We start from the raw sequence: 12,468 nt of genomic DNA, 5'->3' as shown, positions 1-12,468 counted from the left end.
ACGTACGTGGTTCACCGCAGGGTCTGCTGAGTCATTTTGGGGCACGTGACGAGCGATCCGGCGATTGGGCCCCTGGTCGTGGGAGAGGGGCGGCAGGTTGCGAGCCCACTTAGGGTGCATGAAAAGATGCGGGGGCTCGGGGGCGCAGACGTATAAGACGGTGCGCCTTTGCGTCCAGCGCGCCGGGTCTGCCGCTTTATTTGTCCGTCGCGAGAAGGGAAAGCGACATCAGGATTGCAGCAAGGAACACGCCCGCTCTTTCCCCCTGGTTGCGAAGAAGAAGCAGCCAAGAAGCAGCTGTCCCCTCGCTTATCTGTGAATCCGCCCGCTCTTATCTTTTTTTCCTCGCCCCCATCCCGCCGCAAGGGAGCAGGAGGAGTGACAGGAGAAATACCGTCCCAAAACCATGGCCTCGGGCGTCGACGCTGACGATCGAGGGTCCGCCCAAGCAAACGCCCACGCCAACGCCACCGCCAACGCCAACGCCGACGCCGACTCCGCCGACTCCGCCGCCAACGCCGCCGCCGCCGAAGACTCGTCGGGAAGCGGCGGCGCCAGGTCGCAGACGGCGTCCGAGGCCTTCCTCGACGAAATCACCCAGTCCGTCAGCGCCTCCATCTACGAAGGCCGCTACGAGAACGGCCGTCGCTACCACACCTACCGCGAGGGCGCCTACCCGCTGCCCGAGGACGAGCGCGAGCAGGACCGCCTCGACCTCATCCAGCATTGGTTCGGCCTCGTGCTCAAGGGCGAGCTGCAGCGCGCCCCGCTGGACTGGACCCATGACGAACCCTCCGACGCCCCGCGACGCGTGCTGGACGTCGGCACCGGCACTGGTCTCTGGGCCCTGGATTTTGCCGACTTGCATCCCGATGCGCAGGTCATTGGTGCGTTCTTTCGTTTTTATTTCCTTCAATCTTCGCTTCTGCTTGGCGTTTCGCCGTGTCTGGGTGTATGTGTGTGGTTTAAAAGCCTACGTGGTAGACAGGAGGCGTAGTATCTTTTGCGGGACAAGCTGGCGCAAAATCTTCTGCAACTCGCCGTGCGCGTGCTACTCGAGAACACGACAAATCAGACGGCTAACTGGCGATGCAGGAACCGACCTGAGCGTCATACAGCCCGAATGGTACATGACAAGCTCCCGCGCCCCCGGACCTCGAGGCAGTACACCTGGCTGACATGCACATCGATCAACACAGGACGGCGCCCAACTGCCACTTCATCATCGACGACGCCGAGTCCGACTGGATCTTCACCGACAAGGAGTCGTTCGACTACGTGCATGTGCGCTATCTGTACCCGGGCATCGGCGACTGGGAGCGGCTGTGGCAGCAGTCATTCGAGCACCTGCGCCCGGGCGGCTGGGCCGAGTCGCAGGAGATCTCGGCCTGGTTCTACTCGGACGAGCCGGGCTTCGAGCACAGCAACATCCAGTACTGGCAGCAAACCATGGACGACGCAACCGCCCGCATCGGCAAGCGCTTCAACCGCGCCCACGAGCAAAAGGACCACATGATCAAGGCCGGCTTCGTCAACGTCGTCCAGGAAATCATCGAGGTAGGTATCCCATCCCTCTCCTCTCCTGATCGCTTGGCCGTGCGCATCACAGCTGAACAGAAGCACTCTAGGTACCCATGGGCACCTGGGACAAGCAGAACCTGGAGATTGGCAAGTGCGCGTTGCTCAACGCCTTCGAGGGGCTGGCGCCGACCTCGTTGGCCATCTTCAGCCGCGTGCTGGACTGGGACATGCCTCAAATCGAGACGCTGCTGGCGGCGGTCCGGAACGAGTTCTTGTACAGCAGGTGGAAGACGCACGCCAAGTTTTACTTTACCTACGGCCAGAAGCCGGCAGATGCTTAGCAGCAAATGAAGAGATGAAAAACAACACGCAAACATGAACAGCAATGGGCTGGCTAGCACTTCAAAGGTGGTCAATTGCTTCTTCTCCCTATGATTGTCCCTTGGAAAGAAGGTTTCTAGAAGGTCATTACATTAACGATTCGAAAACAAAAAACTCTTAACATCAACCAAAACGCGGGTACGCTCTCCATCACACCCTCGTTCCATTATTGACGTAAACCAAAAGCCTATCCGCCCCGCCACAAGCCTCGGTCGAGTTGCCCGAGCACGCGTAATCGCAACCCGCCAGCAGCGGATCGGCGACGTCGGGCACCACCAGGGCGTCAGCCGGCTTCGCCGCGCCCCCGTAGCACTCGTAGTAGTACTCGGCCCCGCAGTAGGCGAAGCCCTTGGCCGCGCACGCGTCCAAGCACTTGGCCACCGTCGCCGAGCCGGCGTCGATGGAGACGCTCGTCCCCAGCGTCCTCTTGCCGTCGACGTTGTCCCTGTAGCAGCTCGCGAGACTCCACGTGCCGTACGACTGCCGCGCGAAGAACTTCTGCGTCCACGCCGTGTCCTCGGTCACGGACAGCCTGAAGCTGCCGCCGCACGCCTGGCCGGCGTCGCCCGCGCACGCGCTCGAGCAGTCGGCCGCGGCCGCGGCGGTCGATGGCAACGACGGCCCGCACCAGCACTCGGTCCCGTACTGCGTGCCCGCGTATTTGTACCCCTTCTCGCGGCACGCCGACGCGCAGAGGCCCGGCGTGTTGGACGAGTTGGCGTACGCCTGCGTCGGGAACGTGCGCGCCGCCGCCGAGTCCGCGTGGCAGCCCCGCGCCGCGATGCCGCTGGGCAGCGACGCCGTGAGCTTCGCGCCCCAGATGCCCGCGTTGGCGAGCGAGCCGCCCAGCGTGCCCTTCAGGTAGCAGGGCCCGTTGGAGACGTACGACACGTCTACGCAACCGTCGGTCGCGTCGCACTGGGCCACGCAGGCGGCGAAGCTGCCCGGGTACGTGGGCGCGCCCATGTCGCCGCCTTGGTGGTCGGTGCCGCATTCGATGAGGAATTTTTGGCCGCGGGGTCCGGAGATGGTCTTGCCGTCGGAAGTGGGGCAGGAGATGGTCGATGAGGATGGGGTTGCTGAGGAGCTGGTGGTGGAGGAGCTGGCAGTAGAAGTGGAGGAGCTGGCAGTAGAAGTAGACGAGCTGGCAGTAGAAGTCGACGAGCTGGCAGTAGAAGTCGACGAGCTGGCAGTAGAGGAGCTGACAGTAGAGGAACTGGCAGTAGAAGAACTGGCAGTAGAAGAGCTGACAGTAGAAGAGCTGACAGTAGAGGAACTGCTTGTAAAAGAGCTGCTTGTAGAAGAGCTGCTTGCAGAAGAGCTGCTTGCAGAAGAGCTGACGCCGACGGTAGAAGAGGTACCGCTTGAAGAAGCGGATGTCGAAGATGACGGCGAACTGGTGATGAGTTTCGCACCAAGAACGGCATTGTTGGAGATGGCGGTACCGACAGAGCTCTTAAGATAGCAGGATCCGTAAACCCAGGCCACATCGACACATCCGGAATTGGAATCGCACGCGTCTATGCAGAGCTCCAATGTGCTTGCGGAAGTGGTGAGCATGTCGCCAGCATCTAAGACGAAGTTAGCTGGTGTAAACACTATAAAGGCTTGGATGGCTTACAGTGGTCCGTGTAGCATTCAATCAAGTAATTTTTGTTATTCTTCGAAGTGTACGTCGTACCATTGGAAGCCGGGCATGCGAGAGGAGTAGTGGAAGAAGTGGCTGAGGAGGTAGTAACGGTAGTGGTTGTGGAACCTGACGTCGTTGCGGGGCCCGAGGTGGTCGCTGAGGATCCTGAGGTTGTTGTGGAAGCCGAAGTCGCCGTGGATCCCGAAGAGGTCGCGAGGCTTGAAGTTGTCACGGAGGTTGAAGTCGTGGAGCTTGTAGAGCCTGAGGTCGTTGTGGATCCTGAGCTCGTCGATCCTGAAGTCGTCGTAGAAGCTGTAGGCGTTGTGGAAGCTGAGGTCGTTGTGGAAGCTGAGGTCATGGATCCTGAAGTCGTTGTTGACACCAAACTCGTTGATCCGGAAGTCGTTGATCCGGAAGTCGTTGATCCCGAGGTCGCTGTGGATGCCGAGGTCGTGGTGGATCTAGTTGATGCAGATGTACTGGTAGATGAAGCGCACGCAGAAGGCCCGGTGTTTGATGGCAAAGCATACATGTTGAGGTAGCCAGCATTACCGCAGTATTCGGTAGTGTTGCCGCCGCAGGTCATTGTGCAGTTCGTGGCAAGCGATGAGACACTTGAGCATGCAACAGTGTTTCCGCAGTAGCACTGACGGGAATTAGTATCTACCAACTGGCATGGATTACACTACGCTTACCTCAGCACCATACTCTACACCAAAGTAGGAGTAGCCAGAGCAGTATGTAGCGCAGGATTCGACAGTCATGTTAGACTGCGAAGTGCTCTTTGATGAGAGTGCTCTCCCGGACGTGGCCTCGCTGTAACATCCGAGGAGCGAGTAAGACCCGACTTGCTGAGGAGAAGACGGCTTGACATCGGTGGTAATGTTGCTCGTGGAAAAGACCGAAAGCCGGTAGCTATTTCCGCATATTTGAGAGGAGTTGCCAGCGCAGGCCATTGTGCAGGCCTGGTCGGTGGTTGATTGAGCCTTGTAGCCCAAAGAATTCCCACACCAACACTAGATGAATTGTTAGTACCGAAATCCTGACACGGGAGAGGAAGCGCAGCTTTTCGTACCTCGACTCCGAATTCAAGCCCAGCAATCTTGTAGCCCTGACCGGCACATGTGGCTGTGCATGTATCAATGGTGTTGTCATTATTAGAGTAAGCCTTCAAAGGCAACACAGAGCCTGGATCGGAGTAGCACCCTTGGTATGTCATGCCGGAGAAAGATCCGGGAGACACAGGAGCTATGGCGGAGCTCTGAGAGGGGTCAGGGTAGGGGTCATCTCCGGCCTGGAGGCGAGGGTACCCAAAGTCATAGGCTTTGGATCCCGAGCCGTCGAAGTTGTCCAAGAAAAGGCGTGCTTGTCCCCCAGGTGAAGCAAACATACTACCAGCATCGTGTCCTATGGCAGCGTAATCAATGGTACATGAGGAAGTGGGCGGAAAGGCTCGGATGAAGTTGAAGAAGCGTTCGTGTCGGTTAGCACCGGTAGTGGTGGGACCACATCCGGAGGAGTCGTCTCCCAGGTCCAGAGTACCTCGAGTGTAAGCGATGTTCTTGGTGTTGTAATTTCTCAAGACAGCATCGCGTCCGGCAGCGACTACAGCAGCACCGTATGTGTTTGTGTAGGACGACAAGCCATCACGCCAGTCATCGTAGGTGGAACACGAGGAGTAGTCAATCGGCCGGTCCAAACTCATCCATCCGTAGCTGTTTGGATTGCCGACCCAGTACACCACGGGCGTTTTGGTACTGAGGTTGTCACCCACTTCGCAGTACCTCTGCACCGTCTGGGCGCCCAGCGAATGACCCGCGACGACGATCTGGCGGAACATGTCAACAACCCCTGCAATGAGCCCAGTACCGAAGCGCTTACCTGGTTGATGTTAGGGAAAAGTGTCTTGTTGTCGAAGTAGGTGGTCAGCTGGTCCAGGACAGCGAAAGAGGAAACGGTAGTCTGCGTCTTCGGATATTGGTTGTTCGCCCCAGAAGCCCACTGAGATCCCTTCCAGACAAGTGCAGAGGTATAAGAACCTTTGCCGCCGTCCAGCCAAGGATAGCCTGAGCCTTTGTCGTCTCCGTTGGTGAAGTACGGGGCAAGTATAGCGACGCTGTCGGTGCTCACTTCAGGATGGCCAGACACCTGAGCCAGAGCCGAGAGCCTGAGCCGGATCAGTGGTGGTTGTGTGAGTGGCGGGATTGAGATCCTACATGTTGCTCATATACGTGTTTGGGTCACGATTGAGGCCATGGACGACGATGACTGCTCTCTTGAGTGCGGCGGGATCCAGTCTCTTGGCCGTGCTATTCAGAGACATGTAGTTGATGAGAGTGGTGTTTTTGTTATTGGTATCTTTGATGTTGAAGTAAGTGATCTCAGCGCCGGGAACGATAGGCAGCGAGGTAGTGATGTTTTCTCCGACATATTGCTGAGCGTTGCTCAGTGAGGCTATGCCGAAGAGCACATGGGCGCTGAGCAGCCCCTTGGCCGGGGAGAACAGCATTGCACAACCAAAGACGCAAACGAAGAGCACAAGAGGAACGAAAGTCGGCGCGAGCAGTTGTGCAAAGAGTCGGCTATATTTGAGAGTCTGCCCACCAGGCCATCCGTTCAGCCTCAGCACGGATGGGGGCGCGAGAAGCGCCGGTTGCCACAAAGTCAAAGTCCAGATTCTACTCTAGATATGCCACCGCCAACGGTTGTGTGAAGCGGTGGAGGAAAGTGCCGTGTTGAAGGACGGATTGGGTGCTCGCTAAGCATTAATGGAAGTCAGTACAGGGAAGGGGCCTGAAGGAATGGCTGTGCGGGATCGAAAGTAGACATGCGGCGGCCGAGACCCACAGGGGAGTGGTGTAGCACGTCGAGGGCGTCAGACACAGGCTTGGTTGCCAAGCCGCTAGGAGCGTGATAGAGGTCTGGAATGCGCTTGAGGCATGTTCCCTTTGGAAGCCGTTTCCTGCGACTGCCGTTTAGATGGCGCCCAGAACAGCCGTGGACGGCGTGGCCGATAGAGTGGCCCAAGAGAGCAAAGCATTGAGTCAAGCGTAGCTCTCGGGTGACTGGACAGGAAAGAGAAGACGGGAGGCGTGAAGGGGCGTGAGGCTGAAGGGCGAATCTAACCCGGCGCGGCGCCATCGCGACCGCCATAGGGTTTTATGAGTAGCCATGGCCGGTGTAGGGAAGCGGATTCCTATGCAGGTGCAAGTTCTCGTTGAGACGTGTGGGCAAAGACAGGGTGCAACATGTGTGATGAAGCATAGGGAGGGCAAAGCAGCTCGCAGGGAAGGAAAGAGGTAGGCACGTAGGCAAGCTGAAAGGAAGGAGCCGCCGGGTGCGAGTCAGGCGGACAAAGGTGGCGGCGCCGCCTCTGAAACGCCGGCCGAAGCTTTCCATCCCACATCCGTTCCACGCTCATCCCACACTCATCTCCCGCACGCAAACATGGTGCCCGGCTCTTGTCCGTGCCAGCATGTGCGAGAAGCCGCCTCCGCATTCTAGGGCGGCTTTCTTGTTCCCCCCTCATCCATGTACCTCGGCACCCCGCCATCACCACCAACGGTGCGTCCATCGCTGACGATCGTCGCTCACCCCGTGATCCAAATGGGCTGTTCCGTACTCCAGCCGCATGGAACTCCTTGCAAAAATTTCCCCACCAGCCCAGCCAGCCCATCCCATCTGCTCTACAGTCCGAGCTCTGGGGCTTCCCGCCTCCGCTCCCATCGGCCACACCAGCTGCACTCTGCCATCACCTTGATTATCTCTGGACGACAGCGCTGCTGCGGGCATGCCACGGTCTGAAGCGCTAAACCCCTGGCTATTTCGACCATCGCCACGTATCTCTGGCCAGATCTCGCCGGACTCCCTGCGTGGAGCAGCCGTCTCGCTACGCCGGTTTGGGGAGGATTGACTGTCTATTGATTTATCCTGGCCACGATCTACCCAAAAACGTGAAGGCGGGCTGCCTACGCGCTCTCTTGCCCCGCAAACAAGCGAATCCCACTGTCATCAAATTGGCATTTGGATATTATTACACACGTCATGCCGCATTTTAACAAAAGCATATTGTCGATTGCCAGCCCCATTGGACTTGACGCGTCCTTTAGCTTAGAGCCAATCCCAATCTCGTACCATATCCTAGCCAGTTCAATCCTTCTTGCATGCTGACTTGTCTTTTGGCTATGGAAATGCCGACAATTCCCCGCTGCTATGTATCCGTGTTATTATATACCTAGAATCGAGCCTTACTGTCGCTTCACCCCAGGTTTTGTTCCCGCAAACATCTCCAGAATGCGTTTGTTCAATGCTGGTCTCATATCTAGTGTGCTTCTGTTCCATCGCGCCAATGCCATTCCAGCTCCCGTGCCTGAGAACGGACTCGAAGAGCTTGACAAAAGGCAACTTCTGAGCGGCATTTTGACCACCCTCGATGGCCTCACAGACCCTACTGCCATATTGTCGCAGCTCAAGCTGGTCCAACCGGCTTCCAAGCCAACCAGCGTCGAGGAAGCACAGTCTCGGCTCGAGCAGGTCTACTCTGCAACACCAACAAACATCTACAAGAACGTGGCAAACCAGATCAGTGAAGGCCTGACAACCATGACGATAAACGAAGCCCTCGGCATCCTCACCACCGGCGAGAATTCGCAAACCAACAACAACCTCCGCGACCCCGCAACACCCATATATCCCCAGAAATCGCCCTCTGATGCACCCTACTCCCTCAGTGAGCAGCAGCTGCGCCAGGCAATATACATCCCTCCTGCCTTCACCTACGGCCAGAAACCCCCCGTCATCTTCGTCCCGGGCACCGGCGCCTACGGTGGGATCAACTTCGCCTCGAACCTCCGCAAGCTCCTGACCGACGTCGCCTTCGCCGACCCGGTGTGGCTGAACGTGCCGGGCGCGCTGCTGCGCGACGCGCAGACCAACGCCGAGCACGTCGCCTACGCCATCAACTACATCTCGGGCATCTCCAACAGCGCCAACGTCTCCATCATCTCCTGGTCGCAAGGCGGGCTCGACACCCAATGGGCCTTCACCTACTGGCCGTCCACCCGCCCCACCGTCAGCGACTTCATCCCCGTCAGCGCCGACTTCCACGGCACCGTCCTCGCCAACGCCATCTGCCTCTCCAGCGGCGGCGGCATCGGCCTCGGCCCCTGCGCGCCCTCGGTCATCCAGCAGGAATACACCAGCCGCTTCGTGGCGACGCTGCGCGCGGCGGGCGGCGCCGACGCGTACGTGCCCACCACGTCCGTCTTCTCCGGCTTCCTCGACGAGATCGTGCAGCCGCAGTCGGCGGGCACGGCGGCGTCCGCCTTCGTCGGCGACGCGCGCGGCGCCGGCGCCACCAACGCCGTCCCGCAGGTCGTGTGTGCGGGGAAAGGGCCTGCTGCCGGCTTGTACACTCACGAGAGCATGCTGGCGAACCCGCTGACGTACGCGCTCGTCGTCGACGCCCTGACGCACGACGGTCCCGGGAGCGTGGACAGGCTGGATTTGGACAGTGTGTGCGCGACGGCGCTGGCGCCCGGGTTGGGGTTGGATGACCTTTTGGGGACGGAGGGGGTGCTGGTGCTTTCTGCTGTGAATCTGTTGACGTATCCGGATAGGGGGTTGGTGGAGCCTGGGTTGATGGCCTATGCGGCTGCGTGAAGGTGGGGAGGGGGGAATGTTGGATGTTTTGTAGCTCGTTGTATGACGGCAATGCTTCCTCGGCACGCTAATGGACCAAACTCGAAACCCATGGTCTTTTTGGAGTACCTTCTTCCCATGGACAGGAGACTTGATGTCCTGCTCGGTCGTAGATCCAGGTTAGGGCATATGCCAGAACGACTCCAATCACACATCAAGAGGGAAAGAGGGAGAGAGCAGGGGAACAAAACTGCCCAACAGGGCGATCTTGGACATTGTTCCCTACGCGAGCTCCACACCTGTGTGTAGTGACATTGCGCCAGAGCTCAAGCTTCCCTGCGTTCCTTCAGCTCCCCGTGACAAATCATCCGGACAGATCATACGTCATAGGCAGTGATGGGCGCAGCAACTCCCTGTTCCGCACATAGTCGCAGCGCCAACGATCTGCCGAGGTGAGATACCCCACAGCTGAATCATTCATAACATCCCCATGATCTCCCATACAAAGCAGGACATCCGGTTACTTCGCAATCATCCTCCTGTCTGATTGACCCATCCGTCCCTGCTCCCCACAGTCTCGGCAAGCCGCAACCCCACCATCAGCAACCACAATAAAACAGGAGACCGATTGTAAGAAGAAGGAGAAAAGACAAAAGAAAAGAGATATCAATCATGGCATCCGGCATGGCGCAAAACGTACCGGCCGCCCCCAACGATGCGGGAGCGCGCAAGTACGGAGCGTACCAGAACGAGATATACGGAAAGGGCATGCTGCACAACATCTTTCCCGCCGTGACGACGGACCCGAACAAGCTCGAGGCGCAGGCGGAGCGCGACATGAACGCGCGCAGCTACCGGTACATCGCGGGCGGCGCGGGCGAGCGCGCGACCATGGACGCGAACCGCGCGGCCTTCAGGACGTGGAAGGCAAGTCTATCTCCGCTCCACCTCTCCCATGCTTGATCGTTTTTTTTCATTTCCCTGCCATGTCAGTACGGTTTGAGCTGACGATTGTGGGGCCGTTTTGTGTAGCTCATCCCACGTATGCTGCGACAGACGACCAATCGCGACATGCAGGTCGAGCTCTTCGGCGAGCGGTACGATACGCCTTTGCTCTTCTCCCCCGTCGGCGTGCAGAGCATCTTTCACGATGACAAAGAGACGGGCGTTGCGCAGGTCGCGGCCGAGATCGGGGTGCCGTATATCCTCAGCACCGCCGCCTCGTCCACCATTGAGGATGTGGCCAAGGCGAACGGGCCCGCGGGGAAGAGGTGGTTCCAGCTGTACTGGCCGCACGATGATGAGATTACCGCATCTGTGAGTTTGTTATTTTTTCTTTTGCATAGTCGTCTGTCTTTCGGGATTTTGGGAGCTGATTAATGACACGTGGGTAGTTGCTCCATCGTGCAAAGAGCAACGGATTCAGCGCGCTTGTGGTAACGCTGGATACATGGGCAATGGCATGGCGACCGTGGGATTTGGATCAGGCGTACGTGCCGTTCGTCAAGGGCATTGGGTGCGAAGTCGCATTTTCGGATCCGGTATTCAGGCGGAAGTTCAAGGAGAATTACGGAAAAGAGGTTGAGGAAGACCTCATAGCTGCGGGGCGGGAGTGGGTGAAGATCTGCTTCTCGGGTGTGGCGCATACCTGTAAGTCCTACCTAGGGAAGATTTGGGCCGGGACGGAAAGCTGACAAGGGAACCTAGGGGATCAAATCGAGCTTCTGAAGAAGAATTGGGACGGTCCGATTATTCTGAAGGGCATCCAGCACCCCGATGATGCCGTCAAAGCTGTTGAAGCGGGAGTACAGGGCATCATCGTCTCGAATCACGGTGGCCGCCAGCTCGACGGCGCCATTGGCTCGTTGACCATGCTCCCAGAGATTGTCGAGGCAGTCGGTGACAAGTTGACGGTCCTGTTCGACAGCGGTGTGCGGACGGGGGTCGATGTCATCAAAGCACTATCGCTCGGGGCAAAGGCTGTGTGTATCGGCAGACCGTGGGTTTACGGGCTTGGAATTTCCGGTAGAGCCGGGGCGCGCGATGTGATGAAGGGCATCCTTGCTGATCTAGACCAGAGCATGGGCCTGGCTGGCATCCAGAATATCGCGGGCTGCAATCGTGGCGTAGTCAGACAAGTCGAGTATCCAGGAGATAGGGCGTCGAGCAGCTGAGGGCGGCAGAGAGCATCTGTTTCTGGAATAGATGAGTGCAGCTCCAGAGGGCCGCAAGTGCGGCATATAGCAATAGCAAAAAACCAACGGTCCAATCGAGCCTGTGGGATACCTGTGTGAGGTCGGTCTGCTGCAGCTGATTGCTGGCCAAGCCTTCGCTGGAAGCCAGATCAGATATGTCGATCGATCCAGAGCACCACAGTAAAGCTGCAGAATTAAGCTCTTCGCTCAGATCTTGTTAGTGGGGAAACGGAGGCGAAATGATTGGCGAATGTTGCCTAAGCAGGTAGGAAGAGATGCGTTGCAATAATCAGATACGAACACTGTATTTACAGGGGCGCGGGGTGACGGTGAGTGACGGAGGTTGCCGTGCAGTCCTGAGTAGCTGGCTCGAGATAGACGAGATCAGAGAGGTCATGAGTGGAGGCAGCCGGCGCAATATACAGAATAGCAACGGCTACTTCGGCTTCGAGCGGGGCCAGAGATGGGGGGATTCGAGAGAGGTGTGTCGATAGGGGAGGGTTCGTGAGAGGATGGCGCGATGGTGTTGACGCAGGAGAGCAGCCGGCGGGCCATGCGGAGTCGGATACAGTGGGCCATGGTGCGATGGGATGCCGGGATTCGGCAACCCGGCGTGACCGGGCGGCTGCTGGGGTGCTGGAAAGTCGGCCCTGATTAATTATTTTTGGAGAGTCTGGCCGGTGGAGAGCCTGGCCGGTGGCTCGGATGCGGCTCGCGTGCGGCTCGCGCCTGCCCTCGGTGCCCGCCTCGACGCGCCCCGTCCGTCACGCCTCCTTCCGCCCACCGGCGCCCACCAGCGCCCAGCACCTCCTGCACCACCCGACACCCGCCCTCTCTGCCGCCGCCTTGCCGCCGTACCTGGTCGCCATGTACGTGCCGTCATTTGTCTGCTACCGCCCCCGCTCCTACACCGCTGCCGCTTGGCTCAGGGCCCCCTACACGCCTGTCTCTATTGTACACAGTACACGCGTTGCAGTCTAAGCAGTACCCATGGTGCACCGATGCGGCACATCCTGGTTGAGCAGCAGCAGAAATGCAGCAGTAGTCCGGTCGATACACGCTCAACGCCGGCATCCACCGTTTCTCGGCGCCGCTTGACAT

At 58.5% G+C, this 12,468-nt stretch overlaps 6 protein-coding genes across 6 annotated transcripts; 4 read left to right on the top strand and 2 right to left on the bottom strand.

Annotated features, from left to right (window-relative positions):
- Positions 1-406: 406 nt before the first annotated feature.
- On the top strand, positions 407-1,862 carry BKCO1_1600033 (tam domain methyltransferase protein; the record flags this gene model as incomplete). Its single annotated transcript, XM_020271482.1, has 4 exons — positions 407-887; positions 1,096-1,126; positions 1,200-1,557; positions 1,629-1,862. The coding sequence occupies 4 exons, from the start codon at positions 407-409 to the stop codon at positions 1,860-1,862; spliced, it is 1,104 nt and encodes a 367-aa protein (XP_020131894.1).
- A 190-nt stretch (positions 1,863-2,052) lies between these two features.
- BKCO1_1600032 (carbohydrate-binding wsc) lies at positions 2,053-3,462 on the bottom strand (the record flags this gene model as incomplete). Its single annotated transcript, XM_020271481.1, has 1 exon — positions 2,053-3,462. One exon carries the CDS (start codon positions 3,460-3,462, stop codon positions 2,053-2,055), a length of 1,410 nt encoding a protein of 469 aa, XP_020131895.1.
- Positions 3,463-3,558: 96 nt separating this feature from the next.
- BKCO1_1600031 (wsc-domain-containing protein) lies at positions 3,559-6,041 on the bottom strand (the record flags this gene model as incomplete). The annotated part of the gene is made up of 6 exons (XM_020271480.1): positions 3,559-3,967; positions 4,030-4,178; positions 4,228-4,548; positions 4,608-5,360; positions 5,414-5,699; positions 5,749-6,041. The coding sequence occupies 6 exons, from the start codon at positions 6,039-6,041 to the stop codon at positions 3,559-3,561; spliced, it is 2,211 nt and encodes a 736-aa protein (XP_020131892.1).
- Positions 6,042-7,825: 1,784 nt separating this feature from the next.
- On the top strand, positions 7,826-9,193 carry BKCO1_1600030 (lipase b precursor; the record flags this gene model as incomplete). The annotated part of the gene is made up of 1 exon (XM_020271479.1): positions 7,826-9,193. The coding sequence occupies one exon, from the start codon at positions 7,826-7,828 to the stop codon at positions 9,191-9,193; it is 1,368 nt and encodes a 455-aa protein (XP_020131893.1).
- A 651-nt stretch (positions 9,194-9,844) lies between these two features.
- On the top strand, positions 9,845-10,135 carry BKCO1_1600029 (glycolate oxidase; the record flags this gene model as incomplete). Its single annotated transcript, XM_020271477.1, has 1 exon — positions 9,845-10,135. One exon carries the CDS (start codon positions 9,845-9,847, stop codon positions 10,133-10,135), a length of 291 nt encoding a protein of 96 aa, XP_020131794.1.
- Positions 10,136-10,216: 81 nt separating this feature from the next.
- BKCO1_1600028 (fmn-dependent dehydrogenase) lies at positions 10,217-11,346 on the top strand (the record flags this gene model as incomplete). The annotated part of the gene is made up of 3 exons (XM_020271476.1): positions 10,217-10,489; positions 10,567-10,822; positions 10,880-11,346. 3 exons carry the CDS (start codon positions 10,217-10,219, stop codon positions 11,344-11,346), a joined length of 996 nt encoding a protein of 331 aa, XP_020131793.1.
- Positions 11,347-12,468: the final 1,122 nt, after the last annotated feature.

Source organism: Diplodia corticola (genome assembly GCF_001883845.1).
Source record: "Diplodia corticola strain CBS 112549 chromosome Unknown scaffold16, whole genome shotgun sequence".
NCBI lineage: Eukaryota > Fungi > Ascomycota > Dothideomycetes > Botryosphaeriales > Botryosphaeriaceae > Diplodia > Diplodia corticola.
Note: the sequence above shows the minus strand (reverse complement) of the source record. Positions and strands in the feature narration are given on the sequence as shown.